The 25,595-nt window shown below is 42.9% G+C and overlaps 1 protein-coding gene across 1 annotated transcript in view; it reads right to left on the bottom strand.

Annotated features, from left to right (window-relative positions):
• snta1 (syntrophin, alpha 1) overlaps positions 1-25,595 on the bottom strand; it is a 39,175-nt gene that overhangs the window by 2,435 nt on the left and 11,145 nt on the right. The window contains exons 3-7 of the mRNA XM_030419693.1: positions 3,864-4,059; positions 3,352-3,541; positions 3,004-3,134; positions 1,716-1,912; positions 203-390 (exon numbers count right to left, since the gene is read on the bottom strand). Coding sequence (XP_030275553.1) covers positions 203-390; positions 1,716-1,912; positions 3,004-3,134; positions 3,352-3,541; positions 3,864-4,059 — 902 coding nt within the window. The remainder of the gene's footprint in view (positions 1-202; positions 391-1,715; positions 1,913-3,003; positions 3,135-3,351; positions 3,542-3,863; positions 4,060-25,595) is intronic.

Below are 25,595 nucleotides of genomic sequence, written 5' to 3'. Positions count from 1 at the left end.
ATTCTAGTTTGTATAATTATTTAAAACGTATAGAGCACTGGGCATTGGGATGGACATTTACCCCAAGTGTGGTTCTCAATTATATTTCCTTCAATCACAACTGTAATGTTTGATGACAACGATTTAAGCTAACTTTGCTGCATTTAACACTACAGTCAGATTTATTAAACAATTTTTAGTCTGATGGAAGACAGTAACTTACAATCTCAGCCTCCGGGCCTCCAAAGTCAAGGAACATCATGCGAACTCCGTCGTCTGAGGACATTCTAAGGCGCTCGAAGGGCTGCTGAAGCAGAATGCTTTTCCTCACACCCATTTCTTCTGTGAATAGTGTGAACCCTTCATCAATGTGAACTCCCAGGGTACACTCCTTCCCATTCCAACTACAGACTGCCAGGGTAGAAAACGAAACAAGGGTCACACAGAGGTGGAACAGAGGAGAATGTAACAATTTTACATTGTTCTACTGAAGATTCTCTGAAATAAATCCAGATTTTATTTTGTTGTATGATGAATGTTAGGGTGTTGGTACAGAGCCCAGAATTCCTGGCTGTATCTAGGTGTTCATCGAGGATAAATAATGCTTATTGTTAAGAAAAGAGAATAGGTTTAAATCTTGTTAATGGAACACTCGCCCTAAATACCAAAATAGACCATTTTAGGTTTTTATGCTGACAGTCGGTTGCACTACTTTGTGCTACCAGCAGAGGGCAATATAATAACATAACTACTCCTCCACTGTTAACTGGTGTCTTACTCACAAAGTAGGATTAATGAGTTTCCACAAGAAACTTGGATGACTAAAATGTAAAATCTGGATCGTGAAAGTAAAAAGAGCTGTACTACTAGTCAGTGCAGGTGTGAACTCATCATACACCTTAAATACAGCTGTACTTGAAACAAAAAAATGTTTTATCTCTTCTCAAGCTCTTCATAAAACTCTATTACAAAAAGCCTTCTCTCTAAATCCCAGTTCAAGTCCTTTATAAACACGCAGCCAGAGGAAATCTCCAGAGATTGGGGACATTATGCTAAAGAGAGCCGTCCCCAAGTCATTGTGCAAGAAACAATTAACCGTAACTCCTAATCCTACTTTGTGAAGCAGACTCCTATTATGCTACTATATTGAGATGTTTGTGTCCCTGTTGAACAGAAACCCCCATCTTGCTTTGGATTAATCAGTATTTTTGACTCCCAGCAGTCGGAATTGAAAATATAGGCATGCGTTACTGCAAACTAATCTTCAACAGCATCAGAAACATAACCGCTAACATTTAATTGGACTAGTCAGTGTGGAAGACATGTCAATGAACTTTAGAGTGACAACAGTGTTTTGTTTACTGTGGAATATGTACTCTCCATTTGAATCACTGTTTGGGGGATCTTATAGAGACACAAAGATCTGCCCTTTACCTTATTATTAGTTAGTTAATAATGCTTACACAATAAAGTGCCTTTGTTTCTGATTCTGTTTTGGATTTTATACAAAGGATGACCCCAGTGGGAGTCAAATCTCGAGTCGTGGTTGTGTGATTCTCGGCTTAGGCGAGGACAAGCACCACTCAAAGACAATCAAATATCAGTTCTTGCCAATTCCTTGTGCCCTCTGATAGTTTGGTTCCGTTTCAAAATTGAATTCTCTCCTTGTAGGAGAAAACTGTGCAGCAAGAAATAAAAGACAGAACTGGGAGTTGAACAAATCTCTGGGTCTGTACCCGTGGTGACCTCCTTGATGAGCTCAGCAGCATTGTGGCAACCCTCCACCAGCAGATGAGTCCAAGTGGACAGCTCCTTGGCAGAATCCACTCTGAACACATGGGTCTCCACGCCTTGCTTGGTGCCAGAACGCAGGCCAAACGAGAGGTCAGAGTCCAGGAGAGGAGAACTTTTACCCGGGCCGGAGTGGACCAGTCTACAAGGGAGACGAGAAGAAGGTGGATGAGAGAGAGGGCAACTGAGGTGGGCCACAAGAGCAAATGAAGGGGTATGCATGTGTGTGCATTATAGAAGAGAAAAGTAAAATGTGGAGAGCACAGCAGAGAAACAAGGGAGGAAAAACATATGACTCATAGGTTCTGGTTCCACTAATGTTTTCCAAATGAATGTGATGTAATGGGCAGAAAGTCCAACAGTCCAGTTATGGAAAGAGTGAGAATGTGCTCTTTGACTGGGCCAAAAACAGCAACGGAAAGGGTCCATTAACTTAAAACTAGGCTGCTCAGGACATTATTACATGAAGTTTATTAAATGTATGTGTTCGGTTACGTGAAAATGCTTTTGGGTAAGACAGAGAGTGAAGCAGATAGAGCACAAGTGTTTTAATGTGTAGTTTAGTCAGGGACACTGTCGTCACAGATTTAACCATTTAATGCAATGAATGGAAATATGTTCATGCTGGCGCTGATAGCTCCGCTCTCCCTGGATTAGCTATGCAGAATGCTAAGCCAAAACAGGGAGCATAATGCAGAAAATCTCTGGGGTATACAAGAGTGAGCCCAGAGCAAGACATTGAATAACATTTTCAGACTCTGAGCCATAGAGACGTGGGACAAAATATTGATACGACGTGATATATTGTGCCTCCAATGGTGCCATATTGTGCCTCCAATGGTGCCATATATCAAGATGCAGGTGCACTAAACAGATTCCCCTGACAACTGGACTTGCCAAAGTCAATATTTCAAGACTCCTCTTGGTGCAAACGTCTGTAAACGTAATTTACACAGACCGATACAGATTTTTATACAAATCTTCCTTGAAACTTTTAAACTCCTAAAATGTTCTGCTTTTTGGCAGCAGTGTGTGGCAGCATGTGTGTAGCAGGGATCTGTGAGCAGGGAGTCATATTTAAATAGACCAACTTTTTGTGCGAATGGGTTGTGAGTGGTGTGTGAATAACTCAAAACTATGAAACTATGTACTACCGTGTTCTGTCTGAACTGATACAATGCTTAATTTCTGTATATTGTGTTTGTGTGCATTTGTAGGCATGTGCGTATGAACCTGGTAGCAATGAGTGGGTGACTCTTGGTGGGGCTGCTGAGGCTCTCTTTGCTTTCAGGCAAGGACGGATACAGGAGCAGGTCTCTGTCGGTCAACGCGGCCAGTACTGGTCTCTCTGGACCCTGGGTCACCTGCACACAAGCACGTTTGTAGCAGATATGAAGAAATCATTGAAACTCACTCATATGGTGCTATATGTTTCTGTGTTGCTGCATGCACTTTGTCTTAGCCTCAGAATGACATGAAAAATGGCAAAATAGCATTGAATATAGAGAAAGAAAACCACTAAAACAGCACTGCCGATCAGGTCTTGCAGTATGAACCTTGCACATCTGTGTTTCTGCATACCTGCTCTGTAATCCAGCCCAGATGTTTGACCTCCATGCCAGGCTGCATGGTCTTCATCTCCTCCTTTACTCGGGGTAAAAGGTTGGCAGCGCCGGCCTGGATGGCATTGTACCAAGACTGGGCCATGGCTGGGTCTTTTGCTCGCAGGAACACAGAGTTCTTTCTGTTGGCCGAAATCACCTCGAAATACCTGGCAGATGAGATGAGAGGAGGAGGAGAGAGAGGGGGAGAGCAAGAAGCAAGCAGGAGGACAAAAAAGGAGATGGGAAAAGGGGGCCAGTTAGAGAAAAAAGAGACAAATGGCAGAGAAAGAGAGAAAAGCTCGAGGGGTGAAGAGAAAGTTTTAGATATTAACAAAGAGAATATGTATGAAAGAGGGTCCTTTAACAATCTTCTCTCTCAGACATGTTATTCAGGTTCAGCTGTCATATTTCTTTTTTTCTTGCTTAAAAAATGTATCAACTGAAAATCTAATATTTCTTAAAGCTGAAAACTTCTAACATATACGGTACCTGTTTTCTGTGTCTGGAGGGCACTGTTTTCGTGATACCTGGCACATCTTTAGTGGGATGCTGCGGGGCTCCTTCAGCTCAGCGGGTGAGGGCTCGGTGCCCCTCTGAGGTGTGGAGGGGGGAGAGTCCCAGGGGAGTGCTGCCCCAGGGGACCCCGAGCTTTTAAAGAAGGCCGACATCTCCTTGATGTATTTCACTGAGGCGGAGCAAGAGGGGGAGAGAGAGAGAGCGAGAATTAGATAAAATGGTCAGGCAGAAGAAGTAGGAGAGGACAGAAGAGGGAGAGAAAAGGAATTTGGGAAATGAATATGGAGCCCTCAGGTTCAGAGATGGGTTGAAAGCTGTAGCAGCTCTTAATAATGGCTTTAAAAAGGTGCAGAAATTCATCTGTGATGAAGTCGGTCCCATAAGATTCCTCAGCTACTATATATAGAGTTCGTCGTGCTCCTTCATGAAGAATATCTATTTTGTAACATGGAAAATATAACCAGGTGTTCTATCCTCTTAAGAAAAAGTAAAACTGCAGCAAGTTTGTTTTACAAAAATGGTAAAACAGCATTAGTTAATGTATCAAGTTCTATTTGGGTGATTCTGGCAAGGACAGGCACAAACTGGAGGCAGAGGTGGGATGTGATGTCCCACGGCAGTGCACTGACACTTTGTGGCATGAGTGTTGTTTTGGGGAATTCTCTACACAAATTCAAAAATCTTAACATTTTAGATTCCATTCATAATCCAATGGAGCGACGCCTATGAGCCTGTTCAATCGGGCAACTCGAGCAGCACTGCTATACACATGTGACATGCCCTACTCTCAACAATCATCCATCAAACACGGCATCACTATTCACTGCAAAAACTAAAAAACTAAAAAAAATAACTTTCCGAGTCCCAAGTACAAGAGCTTCCCAACTCTCCCTCTGATCTGTCAGTGCCACTGCTGCTTTTCCTTCCAGCCCCACCACCACCCCAACATCCATCTTTACTGGGGGGGGTTTCAAGATGTTTTACTTATCATTCCCCAACATCTCTATATAAACATCCACAGGGAGCGATGATGTCAGAGCCTTGATGCCAAACTCTAAGCATGTTTTGCTGCTATGATAAACATTTCAAACCTGAGTCGTTTGACTGAAAAGATGCAATCAGAATCAGAAATAATTGACTGAATTGGGTTAACGTAAACCAATAATGACCATTGGTCTTCAGAGGGTGCTCCTGCTGTCACACTAATACGAGTCAATATAGTCAATGTGATTGATTTTCAGTATTGAATCTTCCATAACTTCAGATAACAGAGAACATTGCTACACGTACAGATGTTCTGACAGAAATCACACTATTCACTATTCTAGTTGTATCATTCTTGTCCTCCCTTCGGTAGATAATTGTATTCTTTTATATATTTGCCTTGAAAATTCAGGAAAATAGTATCTACTCTTCTTTGCTGGTTTCTACCGAACTACAGTGGCTGACATTATTTCATAACTAGTGTGCAATTAAAAAGAAATGACACGTTATTGCAATTCACAAAGTCCTTATCATCCTAATAGACTTCACATTTTGTTCAACTTTGATGACAATGTCAAGTATCCAAGAGGGCCGTTATTATAAAATTTGGACCTTTTTACTTTCTATTAAAAAAATCAGCTTTTATTTTGCTTCCAAATTTCTACAATTGAAACCCATAATTACACAAAATGATACAGCAAAGGGGGGGAGAGGGAGGATGACAGGAAATGAGGGAGAGGGAAGGGCAACAAAGGACCCCAGCCAGGTTTGACCTGGGGAAGTTGCCGCCCCAAACCCAAAGCACCATAATTACTTTTTTGTGCTCTGTTGTTGGCAAATTCATTTGTGATACTTTGCCACATTGTCCAGCTCTACTCTGCTCACTACTCTTTTTAAATTCACAGTTTTACCACACACACACACACACACCTACATACACCCACACACACATACATGTCCACGCACTTACATAGAAACACACACGGCCTCAGCTCCAGTCCAGTAGGCTGTGGTATGGGTTTGGCAGAAGTAGCCACTGCTGGAGTAAAAATAGCCCAGAGGACATGGCAAGGCAAGGGGCTGAAGCCTGAAGGCATAGCTCTGGTTTCACTGGGCAAGTGTGAAGTGCTCTTCTTGCATAGTACAAGAGGCACATAACCAGAGGGCAAACTGAAGAGTCGCAGCACACGACAACAGGAGTGAGAGAGGGGGCTTTCACCACTCCCAAAATAGAGCTCCTGCCAGCCAGCCAGCCAGCCAGCCAGCCAGGCAGCCATGCCGTTATTTTGTCAAAACATCCAGCAGAACATCATATTGAAGTGAATATGATGTTCTGTGAAGTGGCTCCTTCTCTTTTATGCTTTTATTCACTATAAACAGTTTACAAGTCACTCAAGTTTGCGCTCCTCTCTTCTATCAGGAGGTGGCAGAGTGACTCAGTGATTAAAGTGGAGGTCAAGACCTTCAGTCCGTATAAAGATTATTTGAGGAACACACCTACTGACTGACTGTAAAGCTGCTTTCAGACATTAAATCTGCAACACTGCTGGTTTCATCTGTCCCTTTTCATAATGGCATTTTTAGCTTTCACACACAGGCCTCCTCGCAAAGTGCCATGTTGACTCAGTTCACAGAGGACGCGTCCGCTGCAGATGTAGTGCTCACGCGACTGGCATCCAGCTCGTGAGAAGAGGTATCACAGGAAGTTATGTATGATGAGCAAGGCGAAAGCTTGTTCACTTGTTATTTCGTCCTTGGTGTGACAGAACAGCAGTTATCAAATTTCATTGTCAGACCAAGCTATCTCCAGACAGTTTTATCACAGCAATGCGCCTCATTTGGCTTGCAAATATCTGTTTTCAGTCTAATCTGCCACTTTAAACAACTTCAATACAATCACAAATTGAACTTGGTTCTAGGCTATATGTAGAAATGTCAAGTGGAAATGTGTGCGATGAAACCATGTGCTTTAAATGACAAAGACACTGCATTCATTCACACATGAGCAGTGTTCAGGATGAAATGTGGCATGGTAAGAAAATCACCAGGACAATGTTTATGGAAAAAGAATGACTCACACCAATTAGGGCAGAGCATTTAGTGATTACACTACATGTCAGAAGGGGACTTAAGTTGCTGCAGAAAAGGGCATGACCTAAATGCTGACAACTATAAACATACCGTAGCTCCTCTGAGTCAGCTGAACGTTCACTGTATTCCCGGATGCACCTCCTTTTCCTCTGAAAACTCATATTCTTTCTCAATAATATTGGCCTTGATCTCCAATCTGTCTCTAATCTTTCCATCTGTCCCTGTCCTCTGAGATGAAGTCAGTTTCTTTTCAATTCATCTGAGGAAGAGGACTGTTTCAATATCTGAAAGCTAAAAACGTCTCTCCTTTAAAGGTCAAATCTATAAAGAATCACTGAGAAGACTGACTCGTTTTTAGTAAGAGTACTGAAACTGATATTAAATGCCCGCCTCACACAGTCCCTATCTCCTTGTGTCTCACTCACACACTTACAGTCTATGCTGGTTTAACTGCATCCTTTTCATGTATGCATGGTCCACCACAATGGCGTCCTGGGACAAACATTTACGACACACACAGTCTGGCTTTAAAGCAAACACTTGCTCATAGGCTAATTTGGGTAAGCACCCATGAAAATGAGCAGACAGAGTACTACATGTCCAAAAACACATTTATAGCGTTGTGCATTGAGTCGCTTATACTGAAATTCATATTGTTTTCTTTATCAGTTCTTTGACAGAGTTTGTGATTTAAATGATGGCTACTTAGATTGTATTTTGCCAAATTTTCAGGATGGTTCCTAGCATTTAAATAACATTAACACTTCTGATATTCAACACGGCTAGACCAGGACTGATCATAGCCTCTGAGACTGACAGTTTGACGACTGTCGCTTGGCTAAGTCAGCTAATGGCATCACTACTTGTACGAGCTGAGTTCTACACTTGCTGCTAACTAGCTAACTAGCAGAAAGTAAGGATATCTGTCCATCAGGAAACACTGTAAATCACTGCAAGTAGAGGCTGAGCAGCCAGGTGACATGTTGTGTTTTTGTACAGTAATCAGTGAGATTCAAAAAACAAACACAAACTTATTTGATTTAATGGGAACTCAAGGGTTGTATGAACTGGTCAGCACACACACTCACACTGACCTCCCATGACCTGAATGCATTTGATGCTTCTATCAAAGTTTATTTCTTCCTTTACTTGTATACTCACCTCATTAACACTATGCAGAATCAGCTGGATCTGCATTTGTAGACAAAACCAGACGTATTGGGGATGTGCAGACTGGGAACACGTATCAAGCAGCGAGCAACCAATATGTACCAGCTACGGCTTTGAAGTAGCTGTCAACTTGCATGCGTAATGTTTCATGGAAATGAGCTTCTGTCCATTTGTGCTTGTGCCAACCCATTGATGTTTGTACCATGGGGTAGCCAACTGCTTCCTTGTTGCTGGACCAAGGCCATTCAAAATTGATGTGGTCAATCTCAATATGGCAGGCTAAGCCACAAGACTGAGAATGATAATGGGACTGTCTACATTATTGTTTCAGGTAGAAGCCATCATAGACGATCTCCTGAGCCTTGTGAGTGTACTGAACAAGAAAGATTTCTCAATGAAGTGCTGCTGTGCAGCCAGGCAGGTAAAGACTGGCATCTGAGTGATTGTTGTTTATGATAACTATATCTCAGTTGTGCAACCAGGGCCACCCATAGTGGGGGCCTATTCAGGTCCTGGCGACTAGAGGGGGGCCAGCAATAATCATCCTAATATAAGCAATGAAAATCAAAATGTGTTTTGAAACAAAATACTCAATATTACATATTAAAACAACAAAAATATTCAATTTATTTTTTGTAAATTACGCAAAATATAGCCTGCACATGACCTGAAAAACGTATAGATCTAAGCTACCTACTAGCTAAATGTTGGAGTGAACTTCCTTACTATGCCAGGACCCGAACATAAATGCTGTAAAAAAAAGGAAAGGAGAATAAAAACGGGGAGGCTGACAAGAGCTTTTGACCCAAATAATTACGTAATGACGCACTTTCATTTAGTCAGGTTAGATAGCTGCTCCCAACCAGGCCATAGGGGTTAATGTTACTCGCTAAGATGTAGCTAGCATCAGTGAAGGAGCCACCACCACCTGAGAGAAAGAGGTTGATGTCGATGTCGGGAAGCCCAATCATTGGACCTTTTCAGGCACCCGGCCCCCTCTGTGAGTGGGCTTGCAACTACAACTTCACTCCTGAATAATTAAAATTACTTATAAACTTCAAGTCAGGAGAGAGAATTCAAGTACAGCTGTAGGTGCTGGCACGCAAACAGTGTTCTATTCTTAGTGGTCATTACTCTTCATTATGTAAGACTGGGTTTATGTCTGTGCTTCATGCTGCACAAAACTGCACAACAGAATAGGCTGGGAGAAATCACCAATCACAGCAGGTATAAGGCCATATTTACCTTTGTAAAGAGGCTTTACTATTCTCCAATAAACCGATGCGAAAATGATCGCATTGGTGTCTACCAGATTAGAAATGTCAGGCATTAGCTGTGGCCCCTCATAACAAATCAGACCAGATAGCTTTCAAACAAAGTGGTGAATGGAGAGGAGAGGAAAGAGGGATGGAGTCGAACGGGAGGAGGAACAGAATGAATGGAAGGAGAGAGAGAGAGAGGGAGACAGGGAAAAATAAGATTGAGAGTAAAAATAGAAAATAAGACAGAGTGAGACAGGCAATACAGAGAGACCAAACATACAGCTAAGCTCAGCCAGAAATGTTGCCATGAATACCAGTCGCGGCACATTCAATACAGAGCTAAAATTAGCTGAGATGGCACTGTTATTACTTTAGCTTATCTGGCAGCCAGTGAAACTACTTTTGTACTGTGTGTGTGTGTGTGTGTGTGTGTGTGTGTGTGTGAGTGTATGAGGAGTTTCTTCGCTTCTTCTGCAGAATCTGCCACTAAGCTCTCCCTGCTAAAGTCTTTACATTGGACCTCGCAAATCCTGACCAGACATTTTCAGCCAATTCTGTTTTGACACAATTCACTTAACTGTGGTTTGTGAAGTGTTCTCCTTTCCCTGCTCTCTGGACAGTCCAGATTTGCCAAAGCAGAAGTTTAAAATTCCAAACTGCTCAGCCAATGCTCTCTATTCTGTTGATTACCTTATATAGATACACACACAGACATACCCACATTACATCAACCTAACCCTCCGCCTGCGTCCACATGAACATCTGATAGTTGAAGGATTCTGGGAATTTTTTCAAAATTTATACAATCCAAACACCGGCAGGTTAATGTAATTGGCAGTCAAGACAGCTGGCGGTCAAAAAGTGCCATTGGCTTGTCAGAGACGAAACAATGCTCTAAATCTAAACACCGACCCTTCCTTGCCTCCCCCCTCCTCGCCACTGGTTACCGTGGGAGAAGCTGGAATGTCACTGGCCAGTAAGCGACCTCAGAAGCACGCTGTTGGCTCTGTAAACCATGTCAGACGAAGAATGCCCCAATGTAACACCACCAACGAGGAAAGATGTCTTGGGCCAAAACAACATCATAAATAACTATGCAGCACTATGGAGCACTTGCTGTTTTTATTCAGTACTTTGAGGTCATTCGAGGTAAAGGGGAAAAAAGCCATAACTGAGCCTAACTAATCTAAGTCTAATCCCAACTAACTCTGCCGATCAAAATTAGATTGTGTGGAAAATTGGGATTTTTAGATTTGGATTGTGCAAAAAAGGATGCAACTACATATATATAAAAAAATATATGTTGCTTACATTTTATAGAAACAAACATATGCAAGTAAACAGGTACATGTGCACAGTTAAGCCTGATCAATACGGAATGGACAATGTCATCAGCCAATTTTAGCTAATTTCAGATTGTATTAGCATACATGTTGCCAGAAAAATAATCTGAAATGCCACAGATATTGTATATTCAGACTTATTTAGAAAAACTGGCACAAAAGTTGCCCCATTTAAGTTTAGTTTTCAACTGTAAAATGTCCAACTCATTCATTACCTAAAAAACAAATTTAAACTTCCATTAAATTATCTTTATTGGGACTTGTGACTTTATTGACACTGTGTTTCTGTGTCCTTGATTAATATCTGTCTGATATTCACTCTCCTTTTACTGTAAACTTCAGACGGAAATCTAACTTTTGTAGCTGCTAAATACTTTACTGCGTTTACCAGCTAGTTGTAAAGCTTCTGAAAGACTGCTTTGTGACAAAAACAGCTGCCTATTGCATCTAAAAATGACAGTGATGAGTGAGTGTCACGTTATATTAGATGTGAAACCGAAACAATGAGCTGAATGACACTACAACTCTCCATAGAGATAATTCTGTGGGCAAACAACTTTTATACTATAATTAAGTCAATAATACACTTCTATTTCGCATTTACTAGTGCAGTGCCTATTCATAACATGCTCTTCGGCACATTTTATTAGGTTGTACAAGGGGTTTACAAATCCAGTCTTAAGCCGCCTGAACTGCTCTCTGACTCGTTGGGGCTGCCCTGATAACATCTATGTTATATCTATTATATATATGTTTGAGATTTTAAATTTTAAATGTGGATAATTAAATTGGCTTGTGATGGTGCTGCCAAGCAACGGTTAAGATTGTAGCCTTCGAGGCTAATGTGCAGTAAGCTAACATACTACTGTTGACAGAAACTCAAAATCCCCCCTCCAGTTCTCACTGAAGAAGAGAAAATCCATGTTGACCATGTCTCCCCACTCATCCAGACTCCTTGAATGTTTGCTAAACTTTTGCTTCAACCGCTTTTGTTTTTTCTCCAACACTACAACAAGTTGTTGCATCACGCTAATCTCCATTGCGTTTACATCTGCTTCTCCATGAGATCTTGTGGGAGAGATCACGTGCCATGAGGCAGAATGCTGAAGCCTCACAGCCGCTGTTGCACAGAGCAGTGATCCCCTTTTTCATCAAAATGTCTTAATATTGAATGTGTTGCCTGTTCAAATATACCGTACTTCCTTGCTTCCTGCAGTCTGTATATTGTATGAACAATTCTCAAGATATGCAAATAACATACATTCATACATGCATTCAGACAACCAGTATAATGGAGCAAGTAGAAAAGTGTCTATTCATGTATAGTATTTGTCAGCAATTCTAACTTATGAGAAATGTTATATCGTACTCATTATCTATTTATAGCAGCTTCCACTTGTGTGTCGATCAGCAGAGTTATCGTTATATATCTTTGTCAAATACAATAATAAACCTTAAAATCTGCTTACAACTGCGTTATTGTATGTTATAAACCAGTTATTAAATGTTTGTACAAGGAAATTCCAAACAAAGGGAAGTATAGAAAGTAGAAAGTGATACCCATTAATCATTTAATCAATTGCTAGTGTTAAATATGCTGTGTAGAGCAGCTTTCTAATAAAAAAAAATACCGATTGGTAAGATTGTACATCAGTTTCAATAGACTGCAGAAATACATAGTTGGTTTTCTGCTCTAACGTACCAAACTCTCAAATGTTGTCGTTGTCTGTTCTGAGACATGCGTGTACCTGTGCAAATAAAAAATTGTGTACGTCCATGCCTCCTTTCAGCGATCTTGGTGAGCTCATGTACAGGTTTATGTGTCCCCAGTGTTTCGCTGATTAATGTGTGTCTCTTTCTGGAAGCGTCAGTCAGTCGAAGATTTCCCCTGTTCTGAATGATTTAGATAAGTTCATCGTTTCTATAGCCCATCTCATTAAAACCATGGATAAATGCCAACCTCTGGGAGTGTAAGGTATGGTACGAGAGAGTGAGAGAGAGGGAGAGAATCAAACCTTTAAACTAATTCACATACTGCCAAAGCACAGATTTGATTACTTTGCATAGTGTGTCAGGAGAGTTAATTATCCTAATTCAACAAAGTGAAAGTGAAGGAAACTTGAACAGGATCTGGCAGAGGACAAGAACAGAGTGAAAGGGAGGTTCAGCTGCAGACGTTTCCACTTCACTTTCCAACATTCTTTTTTTAATTCAGCATCTGGAGATCTGTTTTCTGCCTAAATTGCAAAAAAAAAACCCTACATTTTTCATTTATAGTTTCATGTATATATGCTCGGAGTGATTCAAAGCAGTCACCGCCTGTCCAATGCCACATCTACAGTCCTGTTGTAATGAGTCAAATTACAGTTAAATCATTTGCTTCTCAATGTAAACCTGCCTTTAAATCAAAATGGATACAGTTTATAAATGTCACTCAAAAGTTAAGGTAGAATGATGCATCAAATATAGATAATATAGTGAGTTATTATATGCAAGTGTGTGTATGATTTCCTCAGTAGCCATGCAGAAAGGTAAGCAGTAGGCTAAAAGTTGACAGCAAACAATAAATTCAAGTTGGTGGCTACATCAGCAGTGTTTAGAAAAGCTGAAAAAGTCGCATTCAATGTTTGCTTATTTGTTTGTGTTCACGTATAACTCATTTATCTAGAATAATGGCCTCATGCACCTTCCCATGCCTATTACCGCCCCCTTCCTCCATCCCCAACATGCCAATGCTGAACAATACTGTGAGATGGTTCAGTGGAGTCTGAGCCTGTAATGAAGTGAGAGAGTGGCACAAAGACTGGGCCACCAATTTATCAGGGGCCCCCTGGATCAGGGCAGTGGAGTTCAGAGGGGGCCTGTTAGGCAAACTTGACGCCAAAGAGGCAGAGAGGGTCTGAGGCGGAGTTGTGATTTAATAAAGCTATGTTATTTTGGGGGTTAATCCAGTCCCTCGCAGAGCCGAAGCACAATGTCCTCACGGGCCAGCAGCTCTGAAGGAAAGAGGAACCAAGCTTTGTGTCCAGAGGGTTTGAGGTTTCGCAGCAGGGATACACACAGAGATTCAGGACACAGACAGCTACAGTACACCACAAACTACAGATACAGATGAGTGGTGTGGACAGTGTTGTCCAGTGATATTTGGATTCACATAAACATGCTGTAAATTGCCTTTGTCGCTCTTTTTAGTATGTTTCTTTCAAATTATTTTCCAAACTCTTAACATCGTAATGCAGAGTGGCAGCATGTTAGCAACGCTGGATAAAAGTATTAATATTTATTTCATTTTAAGGAAGACAATTCAGCATTGTAAACTGCTGTGACAACATCAGTTTTGCAGACTTGTACACAAATAAGGACAGATACTAGACGACAGCAAAACTATCTTGGCATGATATAACTATATTTAATACATTTGCCACAACACTGGATTTTCTGCAGCAAGAGTGGAAACGTAGCAAGTTTGCCTTTCCTGAGCGATGGCCACATTTGTGATTGTTTACTTTAAAGAATTGGAACACCAGATGGGTTGGATCCATTTCTCAGAAAGTGCCAAATACATTGTAAACACCACGTGCCTTCTTGTGTCTTGGGAAGACCTATACAGGTGCTAGAGGCACACAAACACAAAAATGATTTAGTATGACTTGGCCACTGTCTGGTGGATAAGTAGGAATACCAGACTTCATGTTTTTCAACTGTGAACTCCTCCTTGAACCGGCACCTTATCGTGGTGGAAGGGTTTGAGCACCCGAATGATCCTAGGAGCTATGTTGTCTGGGGCTTAATGCCCCTGGTAGGGTCTCCCAAGGCAGACAGGTCCTAGGTGACGGGTCAGACTAAGATCGGTTCACAAGCCCCTAATGACAGAAAAAACATCAAGGACGTTCACATCGCCTGGATTGGCGTCACCGGGGCCCCACCCTGGAACCAGGCCCGGGGTTGAGGCTCGCAGGCGAGCGCCTGGTGGCCGGGCCTTTGCCCACGGGACCCGGCCGGGCGCAGCCCGAACATGCAACGTGGGCCCGCCCTCCCGTGGGCTCACCACTCGCGGGAGGTTTCAGAAGGGGCCGGTGCAGTGGGATATGGGTGGCAGTCATGGGCGGGGGCCCCAGTGACCCAATCCCGGGATGTCACAGTTTGTCCATAATGAACACCATGTTCAAGCGTAAGGGTGTCCATATGTGCACGTGGCACCAGGACACCCTAGGCCGGAGGTCAATGATCGACTTTGTGGTCGTGTCATCTGAGATCCGGCCGTATGTCTTGGACACTCGGGTGAGGAGAGGGGCTGAGCTGTCAACTGATCACCACCTGGTGGTGAGTTGGATCCGCTGGCGGGGGAGGAAGCTGGACAGACCTGGCAGACCCAAACGTATTTTGAGGGTCTGATGGGAACGTCTGGCGGAACCCTCTGCCAGGGAGATCTTTAACTCCCACCTCCGGGAGAGCTTTGACCAGATCCCGAGGGAGGCTGGGGACATTGAGTCCGAATGGACCATGTTCTCCACTTCCATTGTTGACGCGGCTGTCCGGAGCTGTGGCTGTAAGGTCTCCGGTGCCTGTCGCGGCGGCAGTCCCCGAACCCGGTGGTGGACCCCGGAAGTAAGGGTTGCTGTCAAGCTGAAGAAGGAGTTCTACCGAGCCTGGCTGGCCCGGGGGACTCCTGAGGCAGCTGACGGGTACCGGCAGGCCAAGCGTGAGGCAGCACGGGCAGTCGCGGAAGCAAAAACTCGGGCTTGGGAAGAGTTCGGGGAGGCCATGGTGGAGGAATACCGGTCGGCCTCGAAGAAATTCTGGCAAACAATCCGGCGCCTCAGGAGGGGGAAGCAGACCTCCACCAACACTGTTTACAGTGGAGGTGGGGAGCTGTTGACGGTGGAAGGAATACTTCGAGGATCTCCTCAACCCCACTGACACGCCTTCCATAGAGGAAGCAGAGGCTGGGGACTCAGAGGTTGACCCATCCATCACCCAAGCCGAAGTCACTGAGGTAGTCTGGAAGCTCCTCAGTGGCAAAGCATCGGGGGTGGATGAGATCCGCCCCAAGTACCTCAAGTCTCTGGATGTTGTGGGGCTGTCTTGGCTGACACGTCTCTGCAGCATCGCGTGGCAGTCGGGGACAGTGCCTCTGGACTGGCAGACCGGGGTGGTGGTCCCCCTATTTAAAAAGGGGGACCGGAGGGTGTGTTCCAACTATCAGGGGATCACACTCCTCAGCCTCCCTGGGAAAGTCTATTCCAGGGTACTGGAGAGGAGAATTCGGCCGATAGTCGAACTTCGGATCCAGGAGGAACAATGCGGTTTTCGTCCTGGCCGTGGAACACTGGACCAGCTCTATACCCTCCGCAGGGTGCTCGAGAGGGTTCATGGGAGTTTGCCCAACCAGTCCACATGTGTTTTGTGGACGTGTCCCTCGTGGTATTCTGTGGGAGGTGCTCCGGGAGTACAGGGTCGGAGGCCCTCTGTTAAGGGCTGTACGGTCCTTGTACGACCAGAGCAGGAGCTTGGTTCGCATTGCCGGCAGTAAGTCAGACCTGTTCCCAGTGCATGTTGGACTCCGGCAGGGCTGCCCTTTGTCACCGGTTCTGTTCATTATTTTTATGGACAGAATTTCTAGGCGCAGCCACGGGCCGGAGGGGATCTGGTTCGGGAGCCACTGGATCTCATCTCTGCTTTTCGCGGATGATGTGGAGGAGTTTAAGTATCGTGGGGTCTTGTTCACGAGTGAGGGAAGGATGGAGCGTGAGATTGACAGGCGGATCGGTGCAGCGGCCGCAGTAATGCGGTCGTTGTATCGGTCTGTCGTGGTGAAGAGAGCGCTGAGCCGAAAGGCGAAGCTCTCGATTTACCAGTCAATCTATGTTCCTACCCTCACCTATGGCCACGAACTTTAGGTCATGACCGAAAGAATAAGATCCCGGATACAAGCGGCCGAAATGAGTTTCCTCCGCAGGGTGGCAGGGCGCTCCCTTAGAGATAGGGTGAAGAGCTCTGTCACCCGGGAGGAGCTCGGAGTAGAGCCGCTGCTCCTCCACATCGAGAGGAGCCAGCTGAGGTGGCTCGGGCATCTGTTTCGGATGCCCTGGGACGCCTCCCTCGGGAGGTGTTCCTGGCATGTCCCGACGGGAGGAGACCCCGAGGAAGACCCAGGACACGCTGGTGTGACTATGTCACTCAGCTGGCCTGGGAACGCCTTGGGATCCTCCCAGAAGAGCTGGAGGCAGTGTCCGGGGAGAGGGAAGTCTGGGTGTCCCTGCTCAGGCAGCTGCCCCAGCGACTCGGCCCCGGATAAGCGGACGAAAATGGATGGATGGATGGAACTGTGAAAAAGGCAAGTGCAGGGAAATTGGGCCACAACATCAACGTATCCAGGTCAGTGTAAAGAAAGAATATAGAACCATGTATTTTAATGGTGCTAGAATAAGTGGAAACGTAGTCTCAGCATTATTTTTAGACATACCGAGTCAGCTCAATTTACAATTAAAAAGTCAGGCATACTATACATTGAATTTTTATTGGTGTGTTTTTAAGTGTGTTTGTGTGTGTTGGCGTGAAATGTGTAGCGGTGAAATGTAAAAAGACAAGAGCTGGCCAGCTTTCTTACTGTTAGCAGCAAATGGAAAATGTAAAGGCAACGCTGCATTGCATTTATTTCCAGACTCATATTCACAAATCCGCTCCCTTTCCTCGGTTTCACAGACAAATCGCCTCATCTTGCACAAAAGGAAAAAAGAACAGAAAAAAAAGAACTTTTATCTCCAAATGAGAAAGCCAAGGATCAGTGAAGGTTAACTGAAACACACAACAGTCAACTGAACCACAAAATTGAATAGATTTTGTAGCCAATTAAATCAGACTTAATGGACCTGTGCTCCGCACTGAACTACTCTAAGAAACAGTTCTTTATCTAGATAATGATACATCTGAAATCAAGAGAAAAGCTTTTATCTCTTTAACTGTTAAATAAGTCCCTTGAGATTTTTTTTTTTTTTGGGGGGGGGGGGGGGGGGGGGGGTTAATCAAGACTATCAGAGCCGAGAGGAAGCTTTGTAAGAAACTGGAGAGATGTGGCTGAGGGACTCAGTCAGGCTTCAAGGGGGAAGGTTTATTTTCAAAGTAATAATTATACTGTCACAGGAGTGAGAGCCAGAAAGTTTTAATTAGGTGATAAAAGTACATGCATGTCATCGGCACGACTGTACATTCTCGTAGGCAGTTATGGCGTCACTCGGTTTGCTTAAAGCAGCACCACACTGTTGAAAGAGTCATCCAGTAATGCAGTATCAACACTGGCAGGCTTCACAAATACATATCTTCACTTAGATTTCCCTGTGGGAATGATTTTTAAGCCGATAGAATAAAAGACCTTGTGAAGAATCTGATCACAGTCAAGTTTACCATGTGTACCAATTGTGCACCGTCTCATCTGAAAAACCACCCATGTTTGATTTCAGATGGTCCACACTGGAGCGCTGTCACATGCAGATGCTCTTCTCAACTAGCAATTAAATTTGACAGGCAGGTCAAACGAAGAAAAAGGATATGTCCAATCTGGGCCTTTAAATTGGTCTTCCAGTTATGACAGAAGTAGTTTTATCTGTAACAGATAACACTGTAATATTGTGTAATGGACACTACTGTGTACATTTTTAGAAGACATATTTCATTAAGTGGGAGTAAAAGTCAGCAAAGCAAGGAATGTGACAAAGACAGCAGACTGAGCCGCGATGGCAGAGGACACATCAGTGACTGGACCAATCCAGCATGACAAACTATATGGGCAATGTTTGAGGACAGCATAAGAAATGTACTAATCCTGCAGGTTGGACTTTGAAAAGGACAGGATATTCATGCTACAGAGTGCTTAAAAAAAGCCACTGATTAAGTAGAACCATGAATAACAATGGAGCTTAGGATGGTTTTAGGTGGCCTTGGACTGTACGACATCAGTGATCACATTAAGTTGATTGCATTTCATATTGTGCAAGATGGGCATAATAAAAATCTTAAGCCTGGGTCAGACTGTATGAAGTCACTGTCAGGTTATGTGTTGTATGCGCTGAATCTTAGCACGGCAGTATAAATTGAAGAAAAACACCATCCAGCTGTGCTGTTCTTATGTTCTGAAAAGAAGTATTTCATGCAAACCTTTTGTCACTTTCAGAAACTTTCAGAAACACTTTCTGTCTTTGGTTGCTAAATCTCAACATCATCCACGTCATGTCTCCCAGTGGAATCTAGGGTTGCAGGGGTTAACTGTTTTCAAGGTTTACCCTGGTGTGAAAATTGACGATTATCATACCATTGACATTTGCGCCGCTAAAAACATATACCTCAGGTTTAAATCAAGTTTCATGTCCGCCAAGACATTATTTTGTGAAATAATAATAAATAATACGTTTGACGAAAACCCACTGTTTTCATTTCATCAGAGGTCATTGTTTGGGATGCACTATATATCAGACCGATGAATTATCTGATTGACACAGGGATAACAAGTAGATGGTTCAGAGAGAAGGGAAGTTTAAATGCAGCAAATGTTATTAGAGCTAAATAATATTAAACCATCCACTTTTGCCAACTACTATTGGCCTTTCTTACCGTCAGGTGTGCATAAACTACAGGTTAGGAACTTCTTTTTAAAATACAAAATGTGAAATTACCGCCATTTTATTGGTAATCAGCCTAGCAAAGAAACGGGTAATTATCTGTTATCAGTATTGACCCAAGAAAATCCATACCGTTCTGATAATAATAATAACTGCATACCATGAACTCATGAAAGTGTGATATTCTATGATTTGGTTATGATACCGTGAAAATCTCATACCGTTGCAACCCTAGGCTGCCCACATAGATTTTCCTTTTTTCTTCTCATACAGCCCAAACAGGGCCTGAAGAAATCAAAGCACTCCTATACACACAAGATGGTCAAACAAAGAGCTGCTGGAAAGAACACATTAAACCACTGGGCCATGCTGCTGCCACCCACCAGATGAATAGATTAGCTAAAACACAGAAACAACAACTCTCACATCTGTGACTGGACTGAGGCAGCTTGGCCCAACGGGCCCCACCAGAGAATTTTGAGTTGGAAACTGTTAATTAAGAAAATCGCACTTGCCTCCCTGGCTACCTGTCTTGCATGGTCCAAAAAAAGATATGGGCCGCCCTCTGAATTACCAGTACAGGTAGAAAGTAGTGTTTGTGTGTTGGGCATAATGCTGCTTCAGTAACAGAGCCTGAACTGGTACAGAATTAATTTCAGACAAAGACTGACTCTGCACCACACTGTGTCCCAGTGAGGAGCATTAAACCTAAACTCCCCAAAGTCATTACATTCTATGAATCAGTCATTTAACCAGACTTGAATCGGAACAGGAAGATAAGGCTGGAGTATATATATCTCTGCTGGCCTTGCTTAAAAAGACTATATGGTCTGTATCCTCTCTTGAGGGGCTACACTCACACATGTCCTTGAAGAGCCTGACTTGTAGATTATATACGAATATGATTTTTTGCCCCCAAAGCAAAATGTGACTCATTCTGCTAGTCGGCACTCTTTGGCCTTCTGAAGGACTGTTGTCCCATCTTTATATTAATATCCCTGACAGCATCAATGTAATATTATGAACATGATCAGTGACTATCTACAGTTGCAGATGAAAACACAACAGCATGTAAAACAAAGGCAGTCATTCAAAGGGTTTAATGCAGGGAAAGGCACGAGTAGTGTGCATTTGTGTGTCGGGGAGAAAGAACGAGAGATTAGGTTTGGGGTTAGCTCTCGTTGAGAATGCTGACAAAGCATCTTCCAGCTAACACTCATCACGGACACAAATGAACCTCTTCAAATCTAATCTCACCTCAGGCACTCCTGAAACACAATCCTGCTTGTCTATATTGAATTTCCACATTCTGACAGTTTTAAAGCAGTATTGATGCACTTGTTTCTAGAGGAATGATGCAGTCAATGAGGTCGCATTTATTAAATATGAGTGCAGCCACTGTGTACACTGGGTCCTCTTGTCAAAAGCTATGATACAAATCTGATTCATAATATAGCCTGCATCAAATGCATGCTTTAACAGTGTATAAAGATTCTTTTACACTGTTTTGTGCCAACACGACTGGACTTTGTACAAAGTTGATCAATAGCTTATGTTTACATACTGACCAGCAGTCCAACGTGGCTATCAAAAAATCAAGAGACTTGATTCAGCAAACAAGACATGTCCAAAACACATACCATCCTAAGTTTTAGACAAGGGAAAGACTGTAACCACAGAGCTCCCACAACTAAGCCTACTTAATCCATGTGTGTGTGTGCACTGAGCCTGAGAACAACTACCTTAATGAAAAGGACAGGACAGCAGTGTCCGGAAATGTCTTGGCAGAAGAAGCTAGCTCTCTCTTTCACTCTCGTTTTCTCTCTCTCTCATTTTGTCCCTCACTCCCTCATGTGCACACCCGTACGCACTGACAAACATGCAGACAATGATGTCCCGCTGGATAAACCATGAAATTCTTCTGAAATTCTGTTTAACACCCTCACTAAGTACAAAAACAGACCTAACTACAACAAGACCATCATACTTAATCAGACCGAGGCCATTGTGTACTTTTTAATGGTACACTTTGGTCTTTTTAAGTGCCTCATCATTCATATCCCCACGTTGCCCCTCTCTTATGTCAGGTAGCTCGCATGGAAACGCAAACAAAAATATTCTCCATTCAGGTGTGGCTGGTCAACATGTTGCACAAACTAGCATCGTTCAAACATACCACAGCCTTCAGCCACAAAACTATAAGGTCAATCCGTTACATTCTTCCCCTGCACCAAGAAACATGGTGTTCCAGCACTTTTGTGACTCCTTGGATACATGAATAGCATTCACACATTCACACAGTTGCCCCCCACATTCACACCTACCTTATACCTCAGTGTACTGACCTGTCATTTGTAGCCAATTTTTTCTTCCTTTGTACTTTACACCTGGTGTGTGTGTGAGTATGTGCATGTTATGTTTTTATGTGTGTAAGTATGTGTAATATGTTCACTTACTTTGTGTTTGTGCTTTTCTGTCAGACCTTGGTTGCCCAGGGAACAGATTTACCATTTAACTATCCCTACCCCCCACCATTTCTTTCACGGACACACACGCTTTCCTTGCTCCATGGTTTCTTCATACAGTAGTGGAACACGCCTCGTCTCGGCTGACAAGCTGGTGGCAATGATGGATGCTTTTTCAGTGACGGTAGAATCCACATTAAAATAGGGCAGAAGCACAGTGGGACAGTCCAGAGACCAGTGCTACATACTGCACGCCCCAGAGATTATTTATCTACTCTTTCCACTGTCCTCTCTGTAACCTTCTGTTCATAAAGTAAAGTAAGATATCCCTTCAGCATCAATCGGCAGTCAAAATTACAGTATATAAGACTCAACAATGGCTGTCACCTTGGTGGATCGCTGCTTCAGTCAGATTGATAAATGAGAATGAAAAAGAGGACAAGCCAGTGTGACTTGGGGTGTTAATTCCTCCACTCCGTCTGGCCCTACCCACTTAACCATCTTTTGTTTTGTTTTGAAAGACCAGAAATTACATACTATGTGTTAAACATCTGTTAATTTTAGCCCAATAGAGCTATTTCTAATTGTTTAACGGTGTTCTTACACTTAACATTTCACAAAAATGGTTAAATAAATCTCCCATTTCATCTGGACAGCAACCTCACATGAAATTAATCCATAACTCTGCTATGAGGGCACATTCGTGTGACTTAATAAAGGTGTGTGTGACTGGGAAAATGTTGAGGTGACCTATGCTCCACTTCTCTCCATCCTCTTCCTTTGTCTCCTCGCATATACACACACACACACACACAGTCATGCAGGTATGGACACAGGACAGTCGGGCTGTAAATGTCGTTGGAAGGAAATGAAGGCAGCTGTGGTTTTATGGTTTCTTCTGGTCAGTTATATTTATCTGACCCTCTCAGGTGTTTACTGTTCCTCACTCGCGCACACACATTGATTATTCTATCACCATTTTGATGTGAGGTATGACAGGACCACAGAGGAAGAGGACTAGAGGGCATCTTATTGAAAACATATAGAGAGGCTATTTTTTTCTCTTCTTTCAGACGCACAGATTGACTGCACATATATTTATTTATGGTAAAAGGTTTGGACAAAGAAAAAGGAAGGTTATATTCACACTCACACCTGGGAACTGCCCAGTGCTGCATCTCCTGCTGTAGGCTGCTAAGCAACTGTGAGAGGCATTACAATCATGTGATTTTTTAACATCTACTAAATGGACAATGGTAAAATTACTTCCAGCTGTGTCACACATGCAGCTACAAACCTTGAACCCTCATCCAACCAATTTAGCAAGCAACCTTCTCGCTTAAAATGCTTTAATGTTGCACGTAGACATGTGAATACACCCTTTCAACCACTACACACAATAAGAGAAATACCCAGCATCCTTGACAACATTATCCACCTTGATTATACTGCTAAAGTTAAGAGGGAGAGCTCACCATTAATGCCCTTCCTGTTCTGCTGCCACAATCAACACTGCAATAATCTAAGTGAGCAGAGATCTGTTTGAAGCAGGCTATCAAAAACATTTCCTCACCTCCAGAAGAGTCAGAAAAATCCTGCCACAAGCGCAGAATGCCAATCAGGCTCCCTAATGTACCTCCCTTAAATGTTGTGAAAGTACTTATCTGACAAATTCAAGTATTACTGTTCACACATTCCTGATATTTAAATGTGATGGAAGCAGCTTCTCCTTGATCTCAGTCAAGGCCGTCTGTGTTGTGAATTTCACAGAGCGATAAAAACTGCCTTGAGCACAGCAGCAGTGGCTTGTTTAGTTGCTGTGCACTTGTAAGAAAGACTGTTCGCCTGACCTTGTAACACTGTAGTAGTGCCAAGAAGGAGTTTGCTTCTGACTGTGTTTCAGTGTATCTTGACAAAATGCCAAAACCAGAATAAACATTATACTCAAACTTCATGTCATATGGATTCACAAGTATTTCCTTGATAGAAAAATATAAATAAAATATGAATCTTGAAAACTGTAGCAGGAAACCTCTTGGTCCAAAGGTACTGACCAATTATTTATTTCTTCTATCCCCTAAAAATACTCCAAAGCTTTGGACTTGTGCAAATCCAAGTCATGGATAGCATTATAATGAAGGACTGTAGAATTGCAGAGATGATCAGGCCTACAAATGTTGTTCTTCATATATAAGAAAACATGTTTGTCTGGGACAGACCGCAACAAAAGTCCCATCTTCATGATTTTCAAAGTTTTTCCACCAATAATGAATAATATCGTAATCCTTTTATCTAAAAAAAAAAAATCTCAACATGATGTTTTTTACCATATTGTATAGCCCTCAGAGATATGTGTATCTAAATCTGCAGCTCAGACAGGCCTACACACAACAACAACAGCAAATAAATCACTAGATACCGAAAAAGTACTTCCAAACACACACAAATGCGAACACACACTCAAGCCTCTCCCCTCGGCAAGCCTCCAAGCCTCCAGTCTCTTTGCTCCTCTTTCAGGTCCTCAGGGGGAAGGGAAACCCATGAAATGATTCCTGACATGACGGATCACAGAGCAGCGCCGGTTGAGCCGTCTGATATCAACACTTTTCTGCCTGACTGTGGACAAGTAAGGAAGGGGGATTTGCAATGATTTCCCCTGGCTGTAGCTCGAGCTGTATCTGCTCTGCTGGCTGAAGCTACTGACGCCAGCCCACTGTGCCAGTTAACCCACAGAAATGCCGTCCCATGGAAAACTGGTAACACTGGTTTACATGTTCTTTTTTCAAAGGAACGTTAAAAAAATACAGGGAACTAGAATTTTATGTCATGTTTAAGTTATCCTTATTTCAGTGTATTGAACCTGTTTGAAAATACATAAGCATGAGGGTTTCTTCCTCATTGTTCTTGAAGAGGCTTATTACACATACTAGGTTTTCATCCTGCGGTATACGTTGAGAGCACCGAAGGTCTGAAGCGTCAGTTTGACTCACATCACTGAACAAAACTGTTTGCCTCTGTTTAGGCTCTGTGGGTGAGCTCTCTCTCAAAACACAGACTTTGAAACACAGAGAATATATAGATCAATAGCAAGAATAATGAAAGCAAACAACAATATGTCAAGTTTTATGGTTCTTGATGAAAACATTTTCTTTTTGAATAGTAACATCCAGTATAAAACATCACTCAACCTTTAGTGTGAGTGAATTCACAATTCGACTTGAAGTCAGCCTGGTGGGGGATACAGAATTCCTGTGATGCAATCAGTTGACGAGTGGGGAGATCGTGTTCTAGCCCTTCCCTGTCCTCACACCTAAACATCATATCTCAGATTCAACATGTTGCTCAAACCTGCTGGTGGACTGATGCTTGTAGGCAAATGTGCACACGCAAAAACTTGCATGTGCACACAAACGCATACAGCAAATGAGCGAGAGAATGAATTAGAAAAGGACAGATGCAGCTCTGGTAGCTCAAGTGAACAAGTTAGTAAGAAAGCCGAGTAGGAAGAAAGAGAAACACCTGCAAACACCTGCTGACTCCAGTGCAAACTATCCTAAGCACAGTGGGTCTTACCTCATATGTTTTCCACTGCGCTCAGTTCTGACATGAGCTTCAAGTACATTCTATCAGCGTCAAAGTGTTTGATGTTCGGGAAAACTGTTCATTAGCATGCTGAGATGCTCAGAGGTGTGAGCCACAACAATATTCTTGCATTGTGAGTCTTTCACTTTCCTCTTGCTGTTTCAGTTCAACTCATTATTTGGATGTTTCCAAG

Source organism: Sparus aurata, chromosome 6 (genome assembly GCF_900880675.1).
Source record: "Sparus aurata chromosome 6, fSpaAur1.1, whole genome shotgun sequence".
NCBI classification, from domain to species: Eukaryota; Metazoa; Chordata; class Actinopteri; order Spariformes; family Sparidae; genus Sparus; species Sparus aurata.
The sequence above is the reverse complement of the archived record's forward strand: the minus strand, read 5'-3'. Positions and strand labels throughout refer to the sequence as shown.